Source organism: Aegilops tauschii, chromosome 7 (assembly GCF_002575655.3).
Source record: "Aegilops tauschii subsp. strangulata cultivar AL8/78 chromosome 7, Aet v6.0, whole genome shotgun sequence".
Lineage (NCBI taxonomy): Eukaryota > Viridiplantae > Streptophyta > Magnoliopsida > Poales > Poaceae > Aegilops > Aegilops tauschii.
Window position 1 is genome coordinate 211821454 of NC_053041.3, and position 25072 is coordinate 211846525.

At 50.1% G+C, this 25072-nt stretch overlaps 1 protein-coding gene across 1 annotated transcript; it reads right to left on the minus strand.

Moving 5' to 3' along the window:
- Positions 1 to 21545: 21545 nt before the first annotated feature.
- On the minus strand, positions 21546 to 21887 carry LOC109743044 (uncharacterized). The gene has a single exon (XM_020302126.1). It carries the CDS (start codon positions 21885 to 21887, stop codon positions 21546 to 21548), a length of 342 nt encoding a protein of 113 aa, XP_020157715.1.
- Between the last annotated feature and the right edge of the window lie 3185 nt (positions 21888 to 25072).

The following is a 25072-nucleotide window of genomic DNA, read 5'->3' on the forward strand; positions in this document are numbered from 1 at the left end:
TCTAGTGTAGTCTACCTTCCGCTGCAGATGCCAAGGGATGGCTAAAGATAGGAGCAGGCTCGAGGGCACTGGTGGGCTCCAGAGGCGAGGTCGGCATGAGTGAGTGTGGGAGGCAAGACATACCTAGGTTCGGGGCTCTCCGAAGAGATACACCCCTAGTCCTGCCAAGTGTAGTTGATATATATCAGTACAGAGTTGCTCCTTGAGCTGTATGGAGGAAGGAGGAAGACAGACAAAGGCTCAGGCTGCTTCTCCTTGTGGTGTGTGTGTGCTACTAATGATCTGATCCTCTGTGTTCGCCCGTATGCATGAGGGCTCTTGGGGGGGTTTTATAGGCCAACCCCCCAGGGGTACAAGTGTAATGTCACAAGGCCGTGGGGCCGGATTGTCATTATCCGGGAAGCCGACGCTGGGACCCGCCGGGGGTCAGGGCTCGCCGGGTTCTCTGGGCACGGGGCCCGCCGGGTACGGGGGCACTGTTGGCCGTCTTGTCGATCATCAGGGAGTGGCCGGGTTGAGTCGGCTAAAGTGGAGCTCTGTCAAGTCGCCGCTTGCTGGCGTCATCCATCATGATGGTTGCACTGTCGGCACGCCGGCCCTGGTCAGCAGGTAGGTGGGGCACTATTGCCACGCCTCGGCTGACCAGAGGCATGGGCGGGGCATTGTTGCCTCGGTTATCGGTAGGTGCAGACTCGTTCCATTGCACGGCTGGGATGGGACGGGAGCTAACCCGTGGCCGGGTTGAGGAACGCGCCAAGGGTGGAGTTGGCTTGTTGGGGAAGTCTTGATGTGCCGGGTTCGGCTGTCTTGAGCTGGTTGTTGGGGCCGAGTTGAGGAGTCCGGCCGGGTTGGAGAGTTTGGCCGAGTTGGGCAACCCGGTCAAGCGCGAGCCGGCTTGAGGGGCGATGTTGGCCCCGTTGTTTTTGAAAAGGATCTGGGTTCCGTTGCCTGCCTGGGGTTCATCCGCCCGACAGTAGTCCGCGAAGCTGTGAAGGTCCGCCGTCTTCGGATGGGAGGGCCTTCGCAGTTTCCCCCTTTTTTAGGAGGCAAATTTTGTGACCGTCGGGTCCGGCAACACCCACTGTGTGCCGGCTTCCGGAAGCCGGATCGCGGCATCCCAGCAGCGGCGGGAAATTGAGGAGTCCGCTGAATCTTCGGGCAATCTTTTGGACTTCGCGCGGGCACCACGTGGCGCCTGGAAGCCGGAGGGGCCTGACAGGCCACGCGCACAACAGGACAGGGCGACGCGCTGGGGCCCGCGGCCACGCGCCCTCGGCCCACACGCGCGGATTTATTGCGGCGTTCGCAAGTCGGTTGCCATTCTCGAGGTAGTTATTGCGCACGTACGTGCGCAGTTATTGCGGGAAGTGGGAAAGGCGAGCGCAAACGATCCCACTCCCCCACGTTTCAAACCGTGGCTTATAAATTGGGGCGAGGAGGGGGCGGCAGAAATCATTCTCGCTCACGCCCTCCTACCTTCTTCTTCCTTCCTCTGCTTCTTGCGACCGTCGCGCACTGCGACGCTCGTTGTAGTATTTGATAGACGAGTAGCCCACCACTTTCAATGTCGGTGCAGAAATGACATTGATTCTTGTTGGACCTTATTGATCAACTACAAATAATCTCTCAAGTGAAGGTGTGTCCTGGATGACCATATTGTGGTCCACCTTTTGTGATCTCTCGTTGCAGCACCAGCAACACACATAAATAGTGCGGAGAGTCCTGGAGGTGATGTGCAAGGTACTCTACCAATTCATCGCCTGAAGACGAAGGAACTAGAGTGAAGTACAGCCGTGGAGCAGGCGCTCCATGTCATCCTTTGGGATGTGGACGACGACGAGCTCGAGGTGCTTCGGTCGTGGTAGAAAAAGAGCGAGCGCGTCATTAAGGGGGGGGATGGTAGTTCATGAACTTGGCGAGGCGCAGCGTGGGCGCGAAGCGGAGCGCGGACGTTGGCAACAAGCTCATATGCCCATCATTATAACTTAGCTTCTCGAGCTGATCTATGGCGCGGGATCGGAACCACTCGTCAAGCTTGGCTCGCTCCTTGCCATTGGAACGGAACTTGCCTGTGATAAGGCCTTTGATTGGGCCATGGTGACTGCCGAGGATCTGGGAGAACGCATCCAAGCTTTGTCGATAGCCATGGCAGAGCTTGTGGGCGTGGAGGAGGTAGACATGGGTGCGGAGCCATAGGGTGCGCCATCATCGGGAAACGATGGCTGTCCTCGCCCAATTTCTGATTGCGAGGATGGATATGATGACTATCAACATATCATCAGGGAGGTTGTTGATGAAGTCTAGGCCTGCTAGTGTCGCTTGCGGTTCTTTCTCGACCCGCCTCCGCTTGTTGGCAGCCTCGTTCTCCACCTCGTCGGCGGGGACGGGAACCTCTGTCTCGATATTCACGCTGTGCTCCGGTGCTTTAGCAGCCTCGACGTCGCCACTCCCTCCGATGGGGCGCTTCGGCAACATCCTCGTACACTGACGGCTTTGAGGACTCAGAGCGGCATCGAGGATGCGGGCGGAGAGAGAGGAATTGTGTGTGTGGCGAGGATGGGGGGTACAGCCGCTCGGCGACGCCATTAATATAGACCAGTGGGAGCGAGGCGGGCGGCGGTCCAAGGCTGTCTCGCTTCCCGGTGAGAACGACTGCTTAATCTCTAGTATGAATGAAATCTATGCTTAATTACTGAACAGCTTGTACGCTTCCTGGTGAGCCTGCACACCGGACTACGCTCGCACGCCTCCCGTTCAGTCAAGCAGCTGTCCACACGGCACCTCCTATAGCCATTCAAACCAAGACACGTGGTGTCACATGAATGGTTAACCGAATGCACACGGTTTGAATTATACAAATGTTTGAGATATTAAAGTGGCAGCTATTTTTTCAAAATGCCTTTGTTGGTTGTCATTATTCGAGTGCACCTTCTCTCAAAATGGACACGAAAAATACAACAGCATGTCGGGTGCCTTTCCATGATAGCATGCCAAGTTTCATGAATTTCAGACGAGTTTTGGATTTACTAGAATTTAAAAACCAGGCATCTCAATGTTTTGCCGGCAATCAACGGTGCCATGGTGTTTGAAATTCATTCCCATTTCTTGCATGGGACCTAAGCATGCACCCAAGGACACGATTTTTCAACCAATTTATATGCACTAGAGCATGCACATGTAGTTCAAATTTGAATTATGCACATAAATGCATTGAAAACTTAGTTAATGCATGAAAATGTCCAAACATACCCCGAAAAATCAGAAAAATTCACACAACATTCCTGTTGTTCTATGTTGACATGAGAAAAAAAACTTGAAAGCAATAAGAGGCAATGGATATCGTTTCGTCCCCAAAGGTGGGACGTTCCCTACCGAAAACCATCATGCTTGTTGTGAGAAGCTCCGGTTTGTGAGAAACATATACCCAAACCTGCCCCAAATGGGACAAAATTTGTACCACAGCATGTTGATTCCGCTCCATGATAGCATGCCAAGTTTCATGAACTTCATATGAGTTTTGCATTTACTAGAATTTAAAAACCAGGCATCTTAATGTTTTGCCGGCAATCAATGGTGCCATGGCGTTTGAAATTCATTCCCATTTCTTGCATGGGACCTAAGCACGCACCCAAGGACACATATATGATTTTTCAACCAATTTATATGCACTTGAGCATGGGCATGTAGTTCGAATTTGAATTATGAACATAAATGCATTGAAAACTCAGTTAATGCATAAAAATGTCCAAACGAACCCCGAACAATCACGAAAATTCACACAACACTCCTGTTGTTCTATGTTGACACGCAAAAAAACTTGAAAGCAATAAGAGGCAATGGATATCGTTTCGTCCCCAAAGGTGGGACGTTCCCTACCGAAAACCATCATGCTTGTTGTGAGAAGCTCTAGTTTGTGAGAAGCATATACCCAAACCTGCCCCAAATGGGACAAAATTTGTACCACGGCATGTTGATGCCACTCCATGATAGCATGCCATGTTTCATGAAGTTCAGACGAATTTGGGATTTACTAGAATTTAAAAACCAGGCATCTCAATGTTTTGCCGGCAATCAACGGTGCCATGGTGTTTGAAATTCATTCCCATTTCTTGCATGGGACCTAAGCATGCACCCAAGGACACAAATTTGATTTTTCAACCAATTTATATGCACTGGAGTATGCGCATGTAGTTCAAATTTGAATTATGCACATAAATGCATTAAAAACTCAGTTAATGCATAAGAATGTCCAAACAAACCTGAAAAATCACAAAAATTCACACAACACTCCTGTTGTTCTATGTTGACACGAGAAAAAAACTTCAAAGCAATAAGAGGCAATGGATATCGTTTCGTCCCCAAAGGTGGGACGTTCCCTACCGAAAACCATCATGCTTGTTGTGAGAAGCTCCGGTTTGTGAGAAGCATATACTCAAACCTGCCCCAAATGGGACAAAATTTGTACCACGGCATGATGATTCCGCTCAATGATAGCATGCCAAGTTTCATGAATTTCAGACGAGTTTTGGATTTACTAGAATTTAAAAACCAGGCATCTCAATATTTTGCCGGCAATCAACAGTGCCATGGTGTTTGAAATTCATTCCCATTTCTTGCATGGGACCTAAGCATGCACCCAAGGACACATATTTGACTTTTCAACCAATTTATATGCACTGGAGCATGGGCATGTAGTTCAAATTTGAATTTTGCACATAAATGCATTGAAAACTCAGTTAATGCATAAAATGTCCAAACGAACCCCGAAAAATCACAAAAATTCACACAACACTCCTGTTGTTCTATGTTGACACGAGAAAAAAACTTGAAAGCAGTAAGAGGCAATGGTATCGTTTCGTCCCCAAAGGTGGGACGTTCCCTACCGAAAATCATCATGCTTGTTCTGAGAAGCTCCGGTTTGTGAGAAACATACACCCAAACCTACCCCAAATGGGACAAAATTTGTGCCACGACATGTTGATGCCGCTCCATGATAACATGCCAAGTTTCATGAATTTCAGACGAGTTTTGGATTTACTAGAATTTAAAAACCAGGCATCTCAATGTTTTGCCGGCAATCAACGGTGCCATGGTGTTTGAAATTCATTCCCATTTCTTGCATGGGACCTAAGCATGCACCCAAGGACACAGATTTGATTTTTCAACCAATTTATATGCACTGGAGTATGCGCATGTAGTTCAAATTTGAATTATGCACATAAATGCATTGAAAACTCAGTTAATGCATAAAAATGTCCAAACAAACCCGAAAAATCACAAAAATTCACACAACACTCATGTTGTTCTATTTTGACACGAGAAAAAAACTTCAAAGCAATAAGAGGCAATGGATATCGGTTCGTCCCCAAAGGTGGGACGTTCCCTACCGAAAACCATCATGCTTGTTGTGAGAAGCTCCGGTTTGTGAGAAGCATATACCCAAACCTGCCCCAAATGGGACAAAATTTGTACCACGGCATGTTGATGCCGCTCCATGATAGCATGCCAAGTTTCATGAATTTCAGACGAGTTTTGGATTTACTAGAATTTAAAAACCAGGCATCTCAATATTTTGCCGGCAATCAACGGTGCCATGGTGTTTGAAATTCATTCCCATTTCTTGCATGGGACCTAAGCATGCACCCAAGGACACATATTTGACTTTTCAACCAATTTATATGCACTGGAGCATGCGCATATAGTTCAAATTTGAATTTTGCACATAAATGCATTGAAAACTCAGCTAATGCATAAAAATGTCCAAACGAACCCCAAAAATCACAAAAATTCACACAACACTCCTGTTGTTCTATGTTGACACGAGAAAAAAACTTCAAAGCAGTAAGAGGCAATGGATATCGTTTCGTCCCCAAAGGTGGGACGTTCCTTACTGAAAACCATCATGCTTGTTGTGAGAAGCTCCGGCTTGTGAGAAGCATACACCGAAACCTGCCCCAGATGGGACAAAATTTGTGACACGGCATGTTGATGCCGCTCCATGATAGCATGCCAAGTTTCATGAATTTCAGACGAGTTTTGGATTTACTAGTATTTGAAAACCAGGCATCTCAATGTTTTGCCGGCAATCAATGGTGTCATGGTGTTTGAAATGCATTCCCATTTCTGGCATGGGACCTAAGCATGCACCCAAGGATGAAGATTTGATTTTTCAATGAATTTATATGCACTGGAGCATGCGCATGTAGTTCAAATTTGAATTATGCACATAAATGCATTGAAAACTCACTTAATGCATAAAAATGTCCAAACAAACCCTGAATAATTCCAATTCTTTTATGATCACTGCAGATAAAAGGTCTAGCAATTCAAACACCGTCCATGGCCACCGTGACCCCATTATGTAATTCAAATCAAGACCAAAAATCAAGTAGATCCCACACAGTTTATTATAACCAACCGTGTGAGATGCAGCACCAAATATCTTCGGACCGTGTCTGATGACACATTGCGCGCCAGTTTTTTGGCCCAAGCGATTCCAAATTTTTGGCTTCCGCGGAAATATCTACCTCCCCGCCCCCTCCCCCTTACCAAAAGCCACATTTCCCCTCTTTCCGCCTTCTTTTCGAAGTTGAAACCTTCACTCCTTGCTTGCAGCGCCGCCGCCTCCTCGCCGGCGACCCTCCTTCACGCTGCACGGCCTCGCCTATCCAGGCAGGTAATCCACACCCGACCCCCATCCTCCTCCTTCCACATCCCATATGCCCCGACCGCCGGCGCAAGCGTGACACCTTCCACCAAAATCACCGGCCCCTCCATCAAATAAGCGCCGGCCTAAGCCATGGTGCACGCAGTATAGCCAGGACCTCAAGGAGCATTTGGCAGCGGAGAAGCAAATCACGGCCGCACGCGTGGATGAGGTCGCGATGGCTGCCATTCGTGCCGACCCCCAGATCTTCGAGGATCACCTCACCGTCGAGGCCACCGTTGATGCCTCGCGCGCCGACGCCGCGACGCGGTTGGCTGCTTTAAACGACAGTTCGTGGCATTTTCTCGAGGCCACCGTCGGTGCCTTCGACAAAGACTACGAGGTGTTTTCTCAGCATGCACGTGCTTACCTCATCTCGAGAGCCAGAAGGTTGGTGCCCGAAGTGGCTCAGGCAACTCACCACTACAACGAGGACACCCACGATGCGGAGGCCTCGCCCTCTTCCATGTCCAAGGATCCAATCGTCATCGATATCTCCGACAATGAGGAGTAGCTTGTCTTATTAGCTCACTATAAGGACCCATGTTCATTTTGCTAGCTACTGCCTTTCCTTACCAAATTCTAGTGAATTGTGCTATCTACTTTCACCATGCAATCTTCTTCTATAGTGTATATGTTCTATATGTCGTGCAATGTGGTGTTCAATTAACTGCTTGGTTCAATTCTGCAAATGGGATGTTCAATTCTTCAGGGTGCAATATTTCCAAGTTGTTAAGCATGCTTGGTTTGGTTAACTGTCTGATCTTCTATTAGGAGTATGTTATATTGTTCAATTGGTGTTTACTTAACTGCTTGGTTCATTTGTTGTGGCTTGATTCACTTGTTGTGGTGTTTAGTTAACTTCTTGGTTCAATTCTACAATGCGATGTTCAATTGTTGTGGCTGCATTCTGTTATTATATACCATGTGAGGAATAACTCGAATTTGGCTGTACTAAATACGTGAGAAACAAATACAATTGCTATATTTCCAAGTTGTTAAGAATGCTTGGTTTGGTTAACTGTCTTACCTTCTATTAGGAGTATGTTATATTATGCAATGTGGTGCTCAGTTAACGTTTGGTTCATTTGTTGTGGTGTTTAGTTAACTGCTTGGTTCAATTCTGTAATGCAATGTTCAATTGTTGTGGCTGCATTCTCTTATTGTATACCGTGTGAAGAATAAATCGAATTTGGATGTACTAAATACATGAGAAACAAATACAATTGCTATATTTCCAAGTTGTTAAGCATGCTTGGTTTGGTTAACTGTCTGATCTTTTATTAGGAGTATGTTATATTGTGCAATGTGGTGCTCAGTTAACGTTTGGTTCATTTGTTGTGGTGTTTAGTTAACTGCTTGGTTCAATTCTGCAATGCGATGTTCAATTGCTGTGGCTGCATTCTGTTATTGTATACCATGTGAGGAATAAATCGAATTTGGCTGCACTTAATACATGAGAAACATATACAAGTGCTATATTTCCTAGTTCCTAATCATGCTTGGTTTGGATAAATGGGTTTTCCATGTGGCTTGAATTAATCTGATGAATCTGCAATGTGCTTATTTATCATCAACATATTTTACTGATAGCATGCGAACCCTTACTTAACTTGATGACTAACTACCTTATATGTGTTGCAGGGGAACAATGGGAAGCACTGAGGTTTACAAGATGGTACTAACTATTATACCTTGCCTTTTTGTATTCCTTTGCCCCATTTCCAATATAGAGAAGATATTTATGCACATCCTTGTTTTCAGGCTTCACTGATGATTACCTCTCAAACCACCTCTATGGTTAGGAGGCGAGGAAGGTTTTCATACAACACCCATGGTTCAATATTGAAGTATTCCTGAAGAGGTCGAAGCATGGACGGTCAATCATCCACAGGCACTGGCCTAAAGTTGCAAAGACCTTCAACATGAATGAAGGCTCAATATTCGCCTTCCGCTTCAGCAGTTTTCCAGATGAGATGCATCTATCTATGTACCATCTATGATGCTAATTTCGAAAGGTTCTAGATGTTGCATGTGAAACTTGGTGGTGGTGCAGTTGTGTAATGGGGTAGCTGAGTGCTGAAGCTATATCATGTTGTACTCGAATGTATTTCAATTATGAAATCCTGCTTCCTTAATATGGAAATGGAATATATTATGTGCTTAATATGAATGTAAATTAGATTAGTAAATGGATTATTAATAATAGGGCAATTAGCCCGCTAATTGGCCAATTAGCTTGCTAATTGGGGTTTCCTATTGCAAACGGTTAATGGGAAACCACCGTGGGCGATGACCTCAGGCAACGCACACAGTTTCTACAAATAAACCATGTTGGCTCAATGAACAATCACACACGACATTCTCTTAAAAAAAATTGCGTTACACCACCTTGCGCAAACGTTTTCCTTGTAGTGACTGTGTGGGATGTATATACAAATGGAAATGTTTAGTGGTGACTTACTCTGTGGGATGTACTTACGACCGGAAATGATTTCGCCTGTATAATTGTATTTTTTAGCACTACTGTACGTATTTCTGTCTTTGAGTGCTCGCTGGTCGCACGACCTCATTTTGCCGAGCGTGTGTGCCAGAGGGCATATCCCCAACGGTTTCTAGGTCGTGTGGGAAGGACCCCCCTATCTCCCACACTCACTTGGCGACGGTTCCGAATGCCTTTGCGGAAAGTGGTTAGAAACCATTTGTTTAGGACCGACACGCACCAGTGGAGGGCGAGGGCGGAGGCGACGGGAGCCCGGCGGGCGCTCGACGAATCCAGCCGGCTGCGGGAGCAGCTGGAGGGCGATAAGAGTCGTCTTGACGCCAAGGTGGAATGCCTCAAGGCGGAAGACACCAAGGTTGTCGAGGCACAGCAGGCCCTTGCCGAGGTGGGTCAGCAACGTGGCAAGCTGGCCGACGACAAGGGTCAGCTCCAGGCCGAGGTGGAGCGCCTGAAGGCACTGGTGGCCGCGGCGGAGGAGACCCGTCAGGGGGAAACACGTTGCTGTGAGGAGGCCGAGAAGGCGGCCGAGGACAAGGACGCCAAGCTGAAGACGGCCCTTGCCAGGGTCGCCGATCTGGAGAAGACGCTTCGGGAGCGTGACCGCACCATCACCCAGGAGCGGCGCTACGTTGCTCGAAGCGCAGCACCTAGAAGAGTCCTTCTCCAGTAAGTGCTTTCCTTGGGTTTTGCCGGTCTGGGACCCCGGCTTCTTGTCCTTGGTGACTTTCTTCTGACTTGCTTTTCTTCTTGACAGGGGCCTTCCCGGAGACGCGCCGGCTGGCGGAGGAGGCCGTCCGCTTTCAGCGCGACCCGCAGGGGATCGTCGGCTCCGGGACTGACCCGCAGGTGGCCTGGACCTTCCCGGAGATCGTGACCGCCGCCGAGGCCCATCTGCGAGTGTTGACCGAGCAGATGGGGCGGCTCTCTGAGGCCGGCGCAGCGATGACGGTGGCCCTCTGGCCAGGTTCCGTCGCGCCGAACAACTTCACGCGTCTCGCGCAGTGGTTGGAGGCGGGGCCAGATCGGCTCCACGACTGGCGTGTTTCCGCCACTCATGCCGGTGCCGAGATGGCGCTCAGGTTTGCGATGTCTTGGCATCCGGACCTGCCACTGGACGCGTTGATGGGCTAGCGAGCCGGCTCGAAGAGCCAGCTACAGGCGGAGGCCGGCCGGATTGCTGCTCGGGCCAGCTACATCGCCGGGTTCGCCTTCCACGACGAGTTTCGGCCGGAGCGATCGGAGGATGGAGGAGTCCTGCCTGCCGACGACTACGGCCTGCTCCTGGACGACCAGGAGGGCAACTCCCTGGAGACGGACGTCTACTGCGACGCGGACGCCGAGGAGGGGGACACCGGCACCTCGGCGAATCTGGAGGCCACCGAGGGAGATGCCTGAGGCTGCCTATTTTTTAACTTAGTAAAAATTTATGTTAGGTAGCAGGTCCACCCACCCACTGGGGGTATCGGGATGTAATGAATTCTGGCCTTGGGCCTGTTTGAGTTTGAACTGGTGAGGTATAAATTTCGTGGATGTTTGCGCTCTTGCTTTTTTGTCTTTCGAGCCGTTTTCTTGCGACCTTCCTCTCTTGGGCTCCCCCCCCTGCGAGTATGACGGCCGAGGCTCCGGTCCATGACAAGGAGTTTCGCCTTTGAGAGGAGAGCGCGGTACTTAAGCTGTCGAAACGTTGAGCGCGAGCGAAACACCCACTGGGCCGGCTGGCGGCGATCTGGCGAAGCCGGTTGGTGAGCAGCCAGTCGTGCGGCAGTGTTGCAAGTGACGGGGCCGGGTTGATCAACCCGGTGGTATGTATGAATTTCGCGGATGCCTGCGCTTTTCCTTTTCGTCTGTTGAGCCGTTTTCTAGCGACTTTCCCCCCTTGGGCTCCCCCCCTCGCGAGCCTGACGGCCGGGGCTCCGTTCGGTGACAAGGGGTTTGGCTTCGAGAGGAGCGCGCAGTACTTAGGCGTTCGAAACGTTCAGCGCGAGCAAAACACCCACTAGGCCGGCTGGCAGCAATCCGGCGAAGCCGGTTGGCGAGCAACCGGTCGTGCGGCAACTTAAAGTGGCGTGCTTCTTCGAGCAGGTCGACGCCGTCTTCGCGGGTTTCTTTGGCTTCGGCTTCAGTGTACATCGTGACGCGCGGTGAGTCAAACTCAACGTCGGTCGGGATGAAGGCTTCTGCTTCGTAGACGAGGAAGAATGGGGTGAACCTGGTCGACCGTTTCGGCGTTGTTCGGAGACTCCAAAGGATGGCCGACAGCTCATCGAGCCAGCTGCCGGGTGAACGGATGAGCGGCTCAATGAGCCACGGCTTGATTCCGGATAGGATGAGGCTGTTGGCCCGCTCGACCTGGTCGTTGGACTGCGGGTGTGCAACGGAAGCCAGGTCGAGGCGGATGCCGGAGACAGAGCAGTACTGCGCGAGTGCGCCCTTGGCGCAATTGGTGCCGTTGTCCGTGATGATGTTGTTCGGCATGTCGTAGCGCACCATGATGTCCTTGACGAATCGGACGGCCGTTGGCCCGTCCAGTTTCTTGATCGGGCTCGCATCGATCCATTTGGTGAACTTGTCCACCGCCACCAGCAAATGCGTCATGCCGCCTTGAGCGGTCTTGAAGACCCCACCATGTCGAGTCGGACCGGTGGCTGCGCTTGCTGAAGCGCTGGCATCCCTCGCACTTGAGGACGAGTGACTCGGCGTCTTGGAGGGTCGTAGGCCGGCAGCAACCATGGTGGAAAGCATTGGCCACCAGGGACCGCGAGGCAGCGTGGTGCCCGCACTCACCCTCGTGTATGTCGAGGAGGATCTCAATGCCCTTGTCTTGCTCGACGCAGCATTGAAACACGCCGGTGGAGCTGCGCTTGATGAGTTCGTTGTTGATGATGTTGTAGGCGGATACCCGGCGCTGCACTTGCCGGGCTTCGGTCTCGTCCATGGGGAGGACCCCATTCTCCAGAAACTTTGAGATGGGCAGGGCCCACGATGGCGACGTCACCACGGCGATGACGACCACCATGGCGGGTTCTGGGGCAGCAGCCCCCGAGCCGGGTTTAGCAGCCCCCGGGTCGGGAACGGCGGCAGTTAGGTCGATGGCTGCAGCCCCCGGGCCGGGTTGAGTAGTCCCCGGGCTAGGTTCGGCGGCCCCCGGGCCGGGTTCGCGATACGTCTCCAACATATCTATAATTTATGAAGTATTCATGCTATTATACTATCCTTCGAGGATGTTTTATATGCATTTATATGATATTTTATATGATTTTTGGGACTAACCTATTAACCTAGAGCCCAGTGCCAGTTTCTGTTTTCTCCCTGTTTTAGAGTATCGCAGAAAAGGAAAACTAAACGGAGTCCAATTGACGTGCCACTTGACGGAGATCATTTTTAGACTAGAAGAAGCCCACGGAGTACTAGAAGCAGGCCAGAAGAGTCCCGGGCTGCCCACGAGGGTGGGGGCGCGCCCACCCCCCTAGGGGGCGCCCCCTGCCTCGTGGATAGCCCGGAGACCCCCCTGACATGAAATCAACACAAAAATCTTCTATATATACCCAAACTTCCAGAAAGAAACCTAGATCGGAAGTTCCGCCGCCGCAAGCCTTTGCAGCCACAAGAAGTCAATCTAGGCCCTCTACGGCACCCTGCCGGAGGGGGCCATCATCATCGGTGGCCATGGAGGAGTATCCCGGAGGGGCCATCATCACCATGAAGGCCAAGGACCAGAGGGTGGAGGCCATGGAGGAGGAAGCACAAGGGGGAGAACCTCTCCTCCTCTCTTTCGGTGGCGCCGGAGTGCCATCGGGAGGGGAATCATCGCCACGGTGATCGTCTTCATCAACATCACCGTCATCATCACCATCCTCATCTCTTTTACGCGGTCCACTCTCCCGCACCCTGCTGTAATCCCTACTTGAACATGGTGCTTTATGCTACATATTATGATCCAATGATATATTGCCATCCTATGATGTTTTGAGTAGATATCTTTTGTCCTTGGGTTGATTGATGATATAGACTGGTACGAGTTGTATGTTTTATTTTGGTGCTGTCCTATGGTGCCCTTCGTGTCGCGCAAGCATGAGGGATTCCCGCTGTAGGGTGTTGCAATACTTTCATGATCGCTTATAGTGGGTTGGTGAGTGACTGAAACACAAACCCGAGTAAGAGGGATTGTTGCGTATGGGAATAAAGAGGACTTGATGCTTTAATGCTATGGTTGGGTTTTACCTTAATGATCTTTAGTAGTTGTGGATGCTTGCTAGAGTTCCAATCATAAGTGCATATGATCCAAGTAGAGAAAGTATGTTAGCTTATGCCTCTCCCTCATATGAAATTGCAATGACGACTACCGGTCTTGTTAATAATTTCCTAGGACAATTCCGCACACCGATCCACCATTATTCCACACTCGCTATTTATATTATTTAGTAATATATTCTAACTTTATGATAAGAGCTCCTACTTTTATATTTTAGCTCTCCGATATCATACAAAGTTATCCTCTTCATACCCACAACGTAGTTTCATTTCTCGTTGCTAGTTGGAAGCAAACGTTTGGTGTACGTAGAGTCGTATCAGTGGCAGATAGGGCTTGAGAGAATATTGATCTTACCTTTAGCTCCTTGTGGGTTCGACACTTCATACTTATCACTTCCACCTTTGGAAATTTCTACGATGATTCCCTGCACTTGGGGATTATCAAGCTCTTTTCTGGTGCCGTTGCCGGGGAGCAATAGCGTGGGGTTGATATTCTCGTGTGTTCTTGTTTGCTTTCTTCACTAAGTAGATTTTGTTTTTCCTTTTTGTTTCTGTTCAGTTGTGTGTGAAACATACAATTTTTTTCTAAAAGAATGAAAATACAAAAAAAAAGTACTTGCCTTTCATGCCTAAAAAGTTTTTCAAAAAGAGAAATGACTGGAAAGTTATGCATTGAAGAAGTGAGGGTCGACCTTGAGCACTTGTGTTCATGCTCACGGAAACAATGTAGAATTTTTCATGGAAGTTTCTCTGTAAATAATTATCCCCTTGTATATATTCATTGTATTATAAAAATAATGTGCCAAGCTTTGGTTTTAGGATGATTAGATTGCTTGTTTGCTATGTGCAGAACAAAAACAGAAACTTTGGCTGTAGTGTGCGATTTTACATTTTTAACTAGAAAGTCAAATGGGTCTGAAACTTTCTGCACATTACTTCTATAAAAATTGTTAAAATTTTCAAATTTAGTACATAATTTTAGGAGTTACAGAAGTATACTAAACTTCCAGATTACTACAGACTGTCCTGTCTAAGACAGATTCTGTTTTTCATGCATTGATTGCTTGTTTTGATGAAACTATCAATTTATATCAGTGGATTAAGCCATGGAAAATTTATATTACAGTAGCTACAATGCAAAAAAAAATATGAATTGGTTTGCAACAGTACTTATAGTAGTGATTTGCTTTGTTATACTAACGGATCTCACAAGTTTTTGTTAAAGTTTTGTGTGGATGAAGTGTCCGAAGGTCGAGGAGCTATCAATATGAGAAGAATAAAGAGAGGCAAGAGTTCAATCTTGGGGATGCCCATGGCACCCCAAGTAAATATTTCAAAGGATACTCAAGCATCTAAGCTTGGGGATGCCCCGGTTAGCATCCCATCTTACTTCTACAACAATTATCGGTATACCTCGGTTTTTGTTTTGTTCACATGATTTGTGTCCTTTGTGTTTTTGTTTTTCCTTCAAGAACCATGCTAGTATAAGATTTCCCTTCATAGATTTATAGAATACTTCATGTGCTTCACTTATATCTTTTAAGAATGATCTTATAGAATTGCTTTTTGTGCTTCATTTAAATCTTTTGAGTATGGTTTTATAGAATGCTTCACGTGCTTCACTTATACATTTTGAGCTTGGATATTGGTTAGTCTATATTAATTGTAGAATGCTCCATGAACTTCACTTATATATTTTGGAGTATGAATAATAATATCATTTAAAGTGGGTTTGGAAGAGTGTCAACTTTAGGAATTAGTGATCCCACTATTTTGGAGGATGATGAATCTTAGTGTGATATTTATGAAAGTGGATTTGGAAGAGTGTCAACTTTAGCTAGTAATGATTCCACTATTTCGGAAGAGGTTCCAATTGAGTATGAGAACAAAGTTGCTATCCTTGATGCTACTGAAAATTATTATGAGGGAGGAATACATGCTTGTAGGAGTTGCAATAATATCAAGTTTCCTCTCTATGTGCTTAAAGTTTTGAAGTTATACTTGTTTTGCCTTCCTATGCTAGTTGATTGTTGTTCTTATAAATTGTGTGATCACAAAATCCCTAGGCATAGGAAGTGGGTTAGATTTAAATGTGCTAGTCATATTCTTCTAGATGCTCTCTTTGTGTTTCGATTCTTGTCTATTATGTGAGCATCATCGAAATCATCATGCCTAGCTAAAAGGCATTAAAGAAAAGCGCTTGTTGGGAGACAACCCGATATTTACCCTTACTGTTTTTGTGTGTTTACATGATTAATCTACTGTAGTAATCATGTTTTATAGCTTTTGTTTCAATAAAGTGCCAAGTAAGACCTTTGGGAAGACTTGGGTAAAATTTAATGTGATTTTGCCGTAAAAACAGAAACTTTGCGCTCACGAGAATAGATGTCATTTTTTACAGAAGAGTGCTTTTGAGTTGATTATTTTTGCAGATAATTAATAGACAAATTCCTCACGTCCACCAATTTATTTCATAATTTTTGGAGTAGCATAAGTATAGTTATTGTTCAGATCATTACCGACTGTTCTGTTTCTGACAGATTCTGTTTTCATTGCATAGTTTGCTTGTTTTCTAGTTTCTATGACTTATATTCTTCAATATAAATTGTAGAAATGCTATGGTAAAGTAGGCATTGTGTGAGAACAATTATGAACCTTGTCTTTGACAGTACCAAAGTGAATGGTTTGCTCTTTATCATACTAACCTATCTCACGAAGTTACGTTAAGTTTGGTGTGATTGAAGTTTTCAAGCTTTGGGTGAGATATCGATATGAGGAGAATAAGGAGTGGAAAGAGCCTAAGCTTGGGGATGCCCAAGGCACCCCAAGGTAATATTCAAGGAAGACTCAAGCGCCTAAGCTTGGGGATGCCCCGAAAGGCATCCCCTCTTTCGTCCTCAAAACTATTGGTATACCTTACTCGGAGCTATATTTTTATTCATCACATGATATGTGTTTTGCTTGGAGCATATTTTCAATTTTACTTGTTGTTTGAATAAAATCATTGGATCTTAAATATTGAATGAAAAAGAATCCTCCCATGGCTAGTTAATTATTTGACTACTCAGTGTTCTTCACTCATATCTTTTGGAGTAGTTTGTCATTTACTCATTTGCTTCACGTATATCCTAAGAGTAAATGGTTGAATAAATTGAATGTCATAAACCTGAATTTATATATGTTTCATATGCTTATAACATGGGGAGTAACGACTTCACACATAATAAGTATAGGTAGTAAACTTATTGAAAGTTAGCAAACGTTGAATTGGTCACTTGAACAATTCATGAAAGAATATTGAAGGAAGAGAGGTTTCACATATAAATATACTATCTTGGACATCTTTTATGATTGGGAGCACTCATTAAAATATGACATGCTAAAGAGTTGATGTTGGACAAGGAAGACAACGTAATGGGTTATGTTTTCTTATATCTGAAATAAAGTATATTGTCATGGATCGTCCAACATGTTGAGCTTGCCTTTCCCCCTCATGCTAGCCAAATTCTTTGCACCAAGTAGAGATACTACTTGTGCTTCCAAATACCCTTAAAACTAGTTTTGCCATGAGAGTCCACCATATCTACCTATGGATTGAGTAAGATCCTTCAAGTAAGTTGTCATCAGTGCATGCAATAAAAATTGCTCTCTAAATATGTATGGTTGATTGGTGTGGAGGAAAGATGTGGAAGAAATAAAAGCGACGGACTGCATAATAAAGGTCCATATCACAAGTGGCAATATAAAGTGACGTTCTTTCGCATTAAGATTTTGTGCATCCAACCCTGAAAGCGCATGGCAACCTCTGCTTCCCTCTGTGAAGGGCCTATCTTTTACTTTTATCTTCTACCTTATGCAAGAGTCTTGGTGATCTTCACCTTTCCTTTTTACATTTTATCCTTTGGCAAGCACAGGATGTTGGAAGGATCCTGATATATATATATCTAATTGGATGTAAGTTAGCATGAGCTATTATTGTTGACATTACCCTTGAGGTAAAAGGTTGGGAGGCGAAACTATAAGCCCATATCTTTCTCTTTGTCCGATTAAAACTCCATAACCACAAGTATTGCGTGAGTGTTAGCAATTGTGAAAGACTAAATGATAGTTGAGTATGTGGAGTTTGCTAAATCAAAGCTCTGACATAGACTCTTCCTGAAAATAAGATGAATTTCAATTGTTTGATGACTGAGAATATTGTTTGTTAGTTTTCAAGAAAATGTATGATCTATACTTTAAACATGTGATTTGCTTGTTACTTGATCATGAAAAGTTTTGTGAGATGAGCTATAATGATGCTAGAAAAAGTGATTGGAATTATCATTGATCAAACTTATGCACTTGCTAGCATTCACACTACATAAATTATTTCTTTTATCATTTACCTACTCGAGGACGAGCAGGAATTAAGCTTGGGGATGCTGATACGTCTCCAACGTATCTATAATTTATGAAGTATTCATGCTATTATACTATCCTTCTAGGATGTTTTATATGCATTTATATGATTTTTGGGACTAACCTATTAACCTAGAGCCCAGTGCCAGTTTCTATGTTCTCCTTGTTTTAGATTATCGCAGAAAAGGAAAACTAGACGGAGTCCAACTGACGTGCCACTTGATGGAGATTATTTTTGGACCAGAAGAAGCCCACAGAGTACCAGAAGCAGACCAGAAGTCCCGGGTTGCCCACGAGGGTGGGGGGCACGCCCACCCCTCTAGGGCGCGCCCCCTGCCTCGTGGACAGCCCGGAAACCCCCCTGACGTGAAATCAACGCAAAACTTTTCTAATATACACAAACTTCTAGAAGAAACCTAGATCGGAAGTTCCGCCACCGCAAGCCTCTGTAGCCACAAGAAGTCAATCTAGGCCCTCTACGGCACCCTGCCGGAGGGGGCCATCATCACCGGTGGCCATGGAGGAGTATCCCGGAGGGGCCATCATCACCATGAAGGCCAAGGACCAAAGGGTGGAGGCCATGGAGGAGGAAGCACAAGGGGGAGAACCTCTCCTCCTCTCTTCCGGTGGCGCCGGAGTGCTATCGGGAGGGGAATCATCGCCACGGTGATCGTCTTCATCAACATCACCATCATCATCACCATCCTCATCTCTTTTACGCGGTCCACTCTCCCGCACCCCGCTGTAATCCCTACTTGAACATGGTGCTTTATGCTACATATTATGATCCAATGATGTGTTGCCATCCTATGATGTTTTGAGTAGATATCTTTTGTTCTTGGGTTGATTGATTATATAGATTGGTATGAGTTGTATGTTTTATTTTGGTGCTGTCCTATGGTGCCCTCCGTGTCGCGCAAGCGTGAGGGATTCCCGCTGTAGGGTGTTGCAATACGTTCATGATTCGCCTATAGTGGGTTGGTGAGTGACTGAAACACAAACCCGAGTAAGAGGGATTGTTGCGTATGGGAATAAAGAGGACTTGATGCTTTAATGCTATGGTTGGGTTTTACCTTAATGATCTTTAGTAGTTGCGGATGCTTGCTAGAGTTCCAATCATAAGTGCATATGATCCAAGTAGAGAAAGTATGTTAGCTTATGCCTCTCCCTCATATGAAATTGCAATGACGACTACCGGTCTTGTTAATAATTGCCTAGGACAATTCCGCACACCGATCCACCATTATTCCACACTCGCTATTTATATTATTTAGTAATATATTCTAACTTTATGATAAGAGCTCCTACTTTTATATTTTAGCTCTCCGATATCATACAAAGTTATCCTCTTCATACCCACAACGTAGTTTCATTTCTCGTTGCTAGTTGGAAGCAAACGTTCGGTGTACGTAGAGTCGTATCAGTGGCAGATAGGGCTTGAGAGAATATTGATCTTACCTTTAGCTCCTTGTGGGTTCGACACTTCATACTTATCACTTCCACCTTTGGAAATTTCTACGATGATTCCCTGCACTTGGGGATTATCAGTTCGGCAGCCCCTGGGCCTGGTTCGGCGGTTCCTGGGCCGGGTTGAGCCGCGGCCGGGTCGTCTGGGACATAGATGGACTCAGAGTTCGGAGACGGCTTGATTGACGGCTTGTGCAGGTGCTCGAGGGAGACACTGGACGGGATGGACTGCTGGGGCGAGGCGATCTTGGCGAGCGTGTCGGCCGTCTCATTTTCCGCGCGCGGGAAATGGAGGAACTCGCAGCCCACGAAGAATCAGGACAGCTTCTGAACGAGGAATCGGTAGCTTGCCATGTTGGGGCTGCGGGCGTCCCACTAGCCGGAGCACTGTTGCACCACCAGGTCCGAGTCGCCATAGCACAAGATGCGCCGGATGCTGAGTTCCTTGGCAAGCCGGAGGCCATGCACAAGGGCTTCGTATTCGGCGACGTTGTTGGAGGCGGCGAAGTGGATCTGGAGCACGTATTTGAGCCGGTCGCCCTTCGGGGAGGACAGCACAATGCCGGACCCTAGGCCGAGACGCATCTTTGAGCCGTCGAAGTGCATGCGCCAGTGCCTCGAGTCTGGCAGCGGCAGCAGGTACTGGGTCTCGGTCTAGTCGACGAGGAAGTCGGCCAGAGCTTGGGACTTGATCGTAGTGCGGGGCTCGTAAAGGATGGTCTGGCCGACTAGCTCGAGCGCCCACTTGGTGACCCGGCCAGAGGCATCCCGGCACTCGATGATTTTGCCGAGAGGGGCCGTGCTGACCACGGTAACAACGTGCTCTTGGAAGTACTGCTTCAATTTCTTGGCGGTGAAGTACATGCCGTAACACATCTTCTAGTAGTGCGGGTAGTTCTGCTTGGAGGCGGAGAGCACATCACTCAAGTAGTAGACGGGGCGCTAGACGGGTTGGATCTTGCCCTTCTCTGGTCGCTCGACCACCATCACCTTCCTGACCGACCGCGACGTTGCGGCGATGTAGAGCAACAACGGCTCCTTCTCGGCCGGCATGGCCAGGATGGGTGTGGTGCAGAGCATGCGCTTGAGGTCCCGGAAATCCTCGTTCGCCTGGTCGTTCCATTCGAACGGCGTCGTCTTCTTCATCAGCTGATACAGGGGCAAGGCCCTCTCGCCCAGCCGGCTGAGAAACCGACTGACCGAGGCCAAGCAGTCGGTGAACTTCTGGATATCGTTCAGCCGAGCCGTCTTGCGCATGCACTCGATGGCCTTGATCTTCTCCGGGTTTGCCTCAGTAGCTTTCCGGCCGGGACGCTGAAAATGCACTTCTCCGGGTTGAGCTTGACCTTGTACTCACGCAGGCTGGTGAAGGTTTCCTTCAGGTCGTCGAGGAGCGTGAGGTGCTTCTTAGTCTTCACCACGATGTCGTCCACATAGACGTGGATGTTCCAGCCGAGTTGTGGCAGCAGACATTTCTGCATGCAGCGCTGGAAGGTGGCGTCGGCGTTCTTCAGGCCAAACGACATGGTGATGTAGCAATACGCCCCAAAGGGCGTGATGAAGGACGTCTTCAGGGCGTCGGCCGGGTCCAGCCTGATCTAATGATAGCCGGAGTAAGCATCCAGGAAGGACATGAGCTCACACCCGGTACTGGAGTCAATGACTTGGTCGATCCGCGGGAGGGCGAACGGATCCTTGGGGCAGGCCTTGTTCAGGTTGGTGTAGTCGATACACATGCGCCAGGTCTTGTTCTTCTTCAGGACGAGGACTGGGTTGGCCAGCCACTCGGGGTGAAACACTTCCATGATGAAGCCGGCCGCCAAAAGCTTGGCGACCTCTTCACCGATCGTTCTTCTCTTCGGAGAAACGTATTAGGGGTTGGCAGACAGGCTTGGCATCCTTGCAGACGTGGAGTTTGTGCTCGGTGTACTTCCTCGAGATTCCCAGCATATCCTTTGGGGTCCATGCAAAAATATCCCGATTCTCACGGAGGAAGTCGACGAGCTCGCCTTCCTATTTGCTGTCGAGGCGGGTGCCCACGACAACGTACTTGCTGCAGCTGGGGTCTTCAGGGTTCAGCTTCACTTTCTTGGTCTCCTTGGAGGGCTTGAACGAGGCCTCGTTGGCCGGCTCCTCATCCGGGATCGGCACGACCGACATCTCGTTGGCCAGGGCAACGATCCGGTCGAGCTGGCGCCGCTCCTCGGCTATGACCAGCGACTAGGCCAGTTTGGCACCGTCTCGGGCACACTCCAGGGACTTGCGATAGTCGCCGGTGACGGTGATGAGGCCCTTCGGACCCAATAGCTTCATCTTCAGGTAGGCGTAGTGGGGGACCGCCATAAACTTGGCGAGCGCGGGCCGGCCCATCAGCGCGTGGCACGCGCTAGACAGGTCCACCACCTCGAACCAGATCGGCTCGCGTCGGAAGTGGTTGCTGTCACCGAACAGGACGTCGAGTTGGATCCGTCCGATCAGAGAGCAGGAGAGGCCGGGAACGATGCCGTGGAAGATCGTCCGGGTCGGCTCAAGTTCTTTGGCCTCGAGGCCGAGCTTGGTCATGGTGTCGCGGTAGAGGATGTTGATGTTGCTGCCGCCGTCGATGAGAACCCGGGAGAACTTGCACGTGCGCCGAGGCGCGACGATGGTGGGGTTGAGGACGAGGGCGTAACCACTCGGGTTCAGCATGACGGCCGGGTGGTCCTCCCGTGTCCAGGTGACCGGGCGCTCTGACCAGTGCATGTATTTCGGCTTGGCCGGGATGATGGTGTTCACCTCCTGCCGAAGGAGGCGCTCGATGCGCTTGTCGTCGCCGAGGCTGGTGAAGACGACATAGGTCACGTTCTGGGCCGGGTAGACGTCGTCGCGCATCACGCTGCCAGCTGGAGGCGGCGGTGGAGGCCGAGGCGGCTGTCCCGCTCCCAGATCCGGGGCCGGAGGAGGCGGGATGTCGCCCCTCATGAGGCGCTTGGTGATGGCGCACTGCCGAAGCGTGTGCGTGGATGGCCTTGCGCCGCTGTGGTGCTTGCAGGGGTGTCGAGCATCTCCTCGAAGCTCATGGCGGGTTGCCACGTCGTCTTGCCGGTCTACCGGCGCTTGGCGGCCGGGTTGGTCGCGGGCGCCTACTCGGCGGCCGCGACGAGCCGGTTGTCATAGCGCTGGGCCGGCTGATCGACCTTGCGCTTGTTGTTCTACTGGTTGTGCTGTTGCCGGCTTCCTTCGTCGGCCAGCTTCGGAGGGGGAACCGGCTTTGCTTTGCCGGCTTCATCCAGCGCCACCTGGATCTTCATGGCGGAGTCAGTGTTGGCGTACTTGTCCACCGTCACCATGAGCACGGCCATGGTGGCCGACTTGGAGCGTAAGAACTTGTGCTTGAGGAGGGTGCCATCCCGGCACCCGTTGACGAAGTACTGGATTGCTTGGATTTCGTGGATGCCCTCGCAACTGTTCCAGAGCTCGTTCCAGCGCGCGAGGTACTCTCGGTCGGTTTCCGCCGGCCCCTGCACGCACATGGCGAGCTGGCTGGGACGGCCAGGTTGCCGATAGGTTCCGGCGAAGTTGCGCATGAAGGCTTGCTCGAAATTGACCCATGCGTTGATGCTGCCCACCGGCAGACTGTTCAACCATGTGCGGGCCGATCCCTGGAGCATGAGCAGTGCGTAGCGCACGGCGAGATGGTGGTTGCCGCCGGCGATGCCGATGGCGGTGGTGTAGTCGGTGAGCCAGTCCTCCGGCTTCACGGTGCCGTTGTACTTGGGGGTGTCGCGGGGGAGCGTGAACCCTTTAGGGAAGGGCTCATCCCGGATGCGCGGGCCGAAGCACGCCGGTCCAACGGCGCCGCTCTCCTCCACCTCCAGGGAGAGAGCGAGTCGGTCGAGGCGGTGGCGGGCGTCGGTGTCGTTGATGGCGTGTGGGCCCAGTCGGTCGGCGACCGCGCTGCGGGGGGCCGGGTCGACTGTAGTCGGACGTCGGACGGGTTGGAGCAGAGGGTCGAGTCGGCATCGGACCTCCGAGGCCGGCTCGCCACCCAAGCCGCCGGCATTCGTCGGGGTGGGGTTGCGCCAGGTCCGGGTGCGGACGGAGTGCACCTCGCCGGGTGGTGAAGACGTCGTGTTCTCGTGGTCGCCGGGTCCGCCAGCACGGGCGGAGCCGGATCCCGCCGGCTTGGCGAGTTGGTTGAGGCGGTCCTGCTGCGCATTGGCCGCGTCGAGGAGGTCGTGACCCGCTTCAGGCGGTTCTTCAGCTCGTTGCCTTTGAGCTGATCCAGGCCGACCGCGGCTGCCTGGGCGGCACGCATGTTCTTCACTGGAGTCTCGTAGACCGGGGGGGCGGGGAGGACGCCGAAGGCGCGGCCGATCGCGCCACCACGGGCTCGCACATCGGCGACCCGGCTCGGCTCGGCCGCGGTAGGCGTGAAGCTGTAGGCGGCGTTGCGCTCCAGCTGAGCGGAGTCGAGGTGACACTGCGTGGAGACGAGCGTCTCGGTGAGGTCCAGCATGCGGTGGCGGTCCCCCTCGAGCCGAGTCTGGGCCTCGGCGATGTTGGAGGCATCGATGTCGGTGCCGATGGGAGTGCGGAGGCTCTGCATCGTGGCACGCAATGGGTTGGGCGAGCCGGCCCGATCCGCTGCGGCCTTGGCTTCGGCGGCCTTCCTCGCCGCGCTCGACGAGGAAGAGGCACCGGTGTCAGTGACGAAGACCTCCACGCAGAGGTCCATTGCCCCGGCGGGAGCTCTGCCGCCGAGGGAGAGGGGGAGTCAGAAAAGTCAAGTACCTCGCTAGGGTACTCGTCGGCCGCAGGCGCATCGGAGATGCGCAGCGCGGCAAAGGAGGCGGCGAGTGTGTCGATGACGTCGTCCGCCAGCGTGACGGGCTCGTCGGAGTCGGAGAGGAGCCCTATCTGAAGCATGCTCCCGGCCAGGACCTCGAGCTGCCCCACGGTGGGCGCCAACTGTCATGGTGGGCGCACGGCAGATGCCAAGGGATGGCTAAAGATAGGAGGAGGCTCGAGGGCACTGGTGGGCTCTAGAGGCGAGGTCGGCATGAGTGAGCATGGGAGGCAAGACATACCCAGGTTCGGGGCTCTCCGAAGAGATACACCCCTAGTCCTGCCAAGTGTAGTTGATATATATCAGTACAGAGTTGCTCCTTGAGCTGTATGGAGGAAGGAGGAAGACAGACCAAGGCTCAGGCTGCTTCTCCTTGTGGTGTGTGTGCGCTACTAATGATCAGATCCTCTGTGTTCGCCCGTATGGATGAGGGCTCCTGGGGGGTTTATAGGCCAACCCCCAGGGGTACAAGGGTAATGTTACAAGGCCATGGGGTCGGATTGTCATTGTCCGGGAAGCCGGCGCTAGGACCCGCCGGGAGTCAGGGCTCGCCGGGTTCTCCAGGCACGGGGCCCGCCGGGTACGGGGGCACTATTGGCCGTCTTGTCGATCGTCAAGGAGTGGCCGGGTTGAGTCGGCTACAGTGGCGCTCCATCAGGTCGCCGCTTGCTGGCGTCATCGGTCATGATGGTTGCACTGTCGCCACATCGGCCCTGGTCAGCGGGTAGGTGGGGCACTATTGCCACGCCACGGCTGACCAGAGGCATGGGCAGGGCACTGTTGCCTCGGTCATCGGTAGGTGGAGACTCGTCCCATCGTACGGCTAGGATGGGATGGGAGCTGACCCATGGCCGGGTTGAGGAACACGCCAAGGTTGGAGCTGGCTTGTTGGGTGATACGTCTCCAACGTATCTATAAT